General features: G+C 46.4%; 1 protein-coding gene across 1 annotated transcript in view; it reads right to left on the bottom strand.

Moving 5' to 3' along the window:
* LOC104617070 (dysferlin-like) overlaps positions 1–4,479 on the bottom strand; it is a gene marked incomplete at its 3' end in the record, with an annotated part of 14,575 nt that overhangs the window by 5,943 nt on the left and 4,153 nt on the right. The window contains exons 3-5 of the mRNA XM_010282286.1: positions 2,399–2,577; positions 1,607–1,716; positions 1,107–1,254 (exon numbers count right to left, since the gene is read on the bottom strand). Of these exons, the coding sequence (XP_010280588.1) occupies positions 1,107–1,254; positions 1,607–1,716; positions 2,399–2,577 (437 nt within the window). The remainder of the gene's footprint in view (positions 1–1,106; positions 1,255–1,606; positions 1,717–2,398; positions 2,578–4,479) is intronic.

Below are 4,479 nucleotides of genomic sequence, written 5' to 3' on the forward strand. Positions count from 1 at the left end.
GGAATCTGCACTTGCACAATTATTTCCTCCTTTATACTACTTAGCACCTCTGGAATTGTTTCTCCAGCAGGAGAAGTATCCCAGCTCTTCCCATGGATACGAGGATAGAGTCACGGGGAGAGCCATGATCTAATCCCATCCCCTTTTCTCTCGACGGGAACAACCGAGCATGCACGACCTCAAATCATCTGAAAGCGATTACGGTGGCGAGGAGAAATTCCACACCTCGCTTTTCGGTTGCACATTGCAAGCACACAGAGCCATCTGCAAAAGGCAGCCACGTTCTCTCACACGAAGTTATAAATTACCCCAATGAGTTCTTTTCTTACCAAAAAAAAAAAAAAATCATATACAAGAAGCAGAATTTGTTAAGTGCTGGAAAGAGAGAGGCGGGTCATTTTTCTTATCAGTCTGGAAGGAGGGGAAATGGCATCCAAGAGCCGGCATGAATTATTGCAGTGCTGTAGAAACAGAGGAGGATTCAAAACCCCAGCCCAAGCCAAATTGGAAGGCCAGGGCTCCCTTGTTTATTTATTTTGTTTTGCCGGAGGAACTGACAGAAAGACAAGAAAAAGCCACTTTCTTGATTAATGAGGTGAAAACCCTCCCCCTCGTTTCAGACCTTACATTGGTATCAAGTGCTCCAAGCCTCGATAACAGGAGATGGGGCTGCCCGAACGCCTGTGAACTCCCCTGCATCTTTAAACAATTACGGACCGAGGCATGTTTTTGCCCCAGCAAAACGGCTGCATCGCTAATGGGGCTGTGTCTTTGTCAGGGGCTTTCCCACCAGCCCTGCAACAGCTCCGGCATCAGCTGCTTGAACCTCTTTGAAAACAATCAATTAACTCAACTCCAGCGTCATTAGACACGCAGCGAAACAAGCGGTGAGCACCTTGCAGTGAGGCTGCGGCAGAGACCAGAATCGCAGACTCTTTCTGGCCCATCGTGATCCACCAGGTTGCTCCCCAGGAACCAGCACGGGCTTGTCCAGCCACGGTGCGCTGGGACCGTCTCTGTCACCACAGAGGCTGGTCAGCCACAGAGACCTGGGGGAACACCTAAGGCCTTGGTCAGCCCCCCATCCTCTTCTGCACCCATCGTACCGGGAAGGCGTAGATGAAGATCCCCAGGAAGAGCAGCAAAATGAAGAGCACGATGGCCAGGATAACCACCCACTTGTACCGCCGCCACAGGATGTACTTCAGGGTCTTGTACGGGGAGGTGAACCACAGGAAGGAGGTCTCCGGGCGCCTGGAGCAATACAAAGCTGAGGTCACTTCTGAGTTTCACAGTAGCTTCACCTTCCTGAATCCCCAACCCCATGAGCACGCCCTGATGTAACAAGCTGGGTGTTCACCCTACAAACCCACATCCCTCTGGGTAGACCATGTCAAATGCCCTCCTTGGCGGTCCAGACCAGCCTCCCAGCCATCCTGGGTTGTCTCAGCTCATACAGCCTGGGCTTCAACAGCTCAGAAATGGAGTCTACACAGGAGCAAGCCTGTTGCAGACAGCAGACTTCAAACTGGGAACTCAGATTTTCAATTTGCTCCATGAGAATTCTGTGCCCCTGTGGTTATTTTTCCATTTGAGATGCTCTTACTTGGGGTCCTCCAGCTTAGGGTTCATATTTGGCTCATCCCGACCCATGCCAGCTGGCCGTTCTTCATGCTCTTGTTCTGCCACAATTTCCAAAGTCATTTCCAGTTTGCCCTGTGTGGGTTAAACAAAAATAAACATAAACAAAACAAAACAAAAAAAAAAAAGGAGAGAAATTAATGGATGATGCAAAATACTAATTGGGGAAAGAAAAAGTACTTTGAGCATAACCCAACCACTACCAACAAGGACCATGAAGAACCCAGTAAGAGTGGATTTCATACAGATCCTTCACCTGCCCACTACAATGTTCTCAGCAGGTACTCCGGAACATCTCAAATGTTACTGACACCCAAGTCGTGGCAACCGACACGGGGTCTTTTGTTGAATTACTTCATTCTCTGCCTGTACAACTTTACCTGTATTGAACGACTGCCAAAGACTTGAACAAAGCCCAGACACTTACATTTAAATATATCAGTCTGACAGCTGAAACCTTTCCCTTGTACTTGTCACAACATAATATAATTAAGAATAGACATGACACAGAGTCAAATTAGGTGTCATGTTCCAAAAATGACAGCAAAAATCACACAGAAGAAATAATTTCTTCTGAGCCATTTGCATGGTGCTGAACAAATCCTAGAAAATATCCCACTGACAAAAGCTGGTCCAGTTTGTAAAATTTGCAGCCCGAGACTGTGTTTCTTGCCCTGACCATGGCCTCCTGCAAGTGCTTGGCCCAGCCACCTCCCTCCTCAATGTTTTGAGTGAGTCCCCCAAGAGAACACTTTACCGCCAGGATCTTCTTTTGGTCCTGCTCAGCAACACAGGGCCACCATCCCTTGACAGTTTTCTGCTCAAAGAGTGACACAAAGCGACTTGAAGACAGGGTCTCATCTACTAGCTCTAAGGAGCACTTCTCAGCAGTCTTGGCAGGTTTGGGCATCTTGTTGAGATCCATTTGAATGGAGCCTGCAAGGAGGAATGTTACTGGGAAGACATCTCGGTGTAACATCCTTAAAATGTGGAACGTTCCCCTGAAGAAATATTCACTGCGGCACCCTCCTGACCTCAGGAAGCTTGGAAAGACACCCACACAGCAAGAGGGAGAGCAGGCTCAAGTACGGACCTATTTCCAAACATAGTGCCAGTTTTAGCCAGTGGCTCTTCCTAGGAACTGAGTTCTTGGCATCACCATTGTGCTTAGGAAGACCGGAGCCATGAAGTCCTAGAAGATGCTACACCACCTCACAGGCTGCCCAGGGAGGTGGTGGAGTCACCATCACTGGAAGTATTCAAAATCATGTAGACGTGGCACTTCAGGACATGGTTTAGTGGGCATGGTGGTGTTGGGTTGATGGTTGGACTTGATGATCCTAAATGTCTTTTCCAACCTTAACGATTCTGTGATTCTCTGAAAATATTTGCTGACTTATACAGCTATACAGTTGGATGATTTGCACTGAATTCAACCAGGCAGGCTGAGATTTTTAATGAAGACTAAGGGATTTAGGTGAAACTCAGCTGGTTTCACTCAACACCCAGAGTGTCACTCTGACACTCTTCCCACTACAATGTTCTCAGGAGATACTCCAGAACATCTCAAATTGACACCCAGACTGTCCAGAGCACAGTCAATATAAGAGCATTGGGCAGGATGCTTTCAGATGTCCAAACAGGCTTTTATTGACCCACCCAGGTAACTAACCTCAGCAGACTAAATATTGAAGGATATCCCACAAAATCAATAGCTTGCTTCTCAGAGTGATCTAGTAATTAGCACATTTATCTAGCCCTTAGGAAATCTGAGCTCAGCTCTCCAATTGTTAGTTGAAAGTGCCTGCATTTAATTTACGTTGCTACATCAAATTAGCTTTATGGTTGGGAACGACCAAGAACACACACAGGGTCTGGTCCTGTGGCTCAGTTGAGGGACAGCAGCTTTTTACGCTGCTGTGGACGACTCACATTCAATTTTCTGCTTGTATTTGTAGCTTTTCTGTGCCACAGATTCTTGCAGCCAGTGACAATAACAGCACAGATCAGATTTGTTGTGAAACACTTTTGAGGTCCATTGAGGAAAAGTGCTTTACGGAAGGCAAAGACCACTTTCATTTGTTGGAATTTGCAAAGAATTAATGTTGGCAGTCAAGAGCTTCTGATGTGCAGAGCCAGAACCGGAGAACACACCTTGGAGAACTTATGACTGTAATCAGCCTATGTAATTAATCAAAGACGGGTTTTAAAGGATCGTGATTACATACTTAGTGTAGTTTCTATGTTTGAAATTTTTTCAGTGGCAAAAAGAAAGGTATAATAAGATCCAACCAAAAAACCCGTAATGCTGGTGCCTCCAGCTTCTGCACAGGTAATGTACTGCATGGGTCTGCTATCCCTCCTATTAGAGGTTTTTGTTTTATTTTTTTCTTGGCCTAAATCTACATTTCTGAGGATGATTAACAAGGCTAGCACTGAAAAAGGCAAGTGTTCGATAGAGCTGTGTTCATGTCTAAACAACCCCAGCAAGGCAAAGCAGGTCAGTGAACCTGCCTGGTGGTCTCAGCTCAAATACATGGTTAGCCCTGGTGAACACATTTCAGCACAGACTCAGCTAAGTCAAGGAGAATTGGGGCCTTCCTGGAAGGTGGTGACTCTGTTGGATTTGATGATGGTCTCAACATTATGTCAGCCCGGACACAGGATGCTGCAGTCTGAGGCTGGAAATCTGCCTAATACAAACCACTTATCATCAGTCCTGAACTTATGCTGACACTGAATCCTGTTCAGTGGCTTAAACTGGTCTTGTTACACTTGCGTCACATCCTGAAAGGATTCAGTAACTTCTTCCTTCCTGTCTGCATCAGCAGGGATGGA

Source organism: Phaethon lepturus, unplaced genomic scaffold (genome assembly GCF_000687285.1).
Source record: "Phaethon lepturus isolate BGI_N335 unplaced genomic scaffold, ASM68728v1 scaffold7152, whole genome shotgun sequence".
In the NCBI taxonomy this organism is placed as follows: domain Eukaryota; kingdom Metazoa; phylum Chordata; class Aves; order Phaethontiformes; family Phaethontidae; genus Phaethon; species Phaethon lepturus.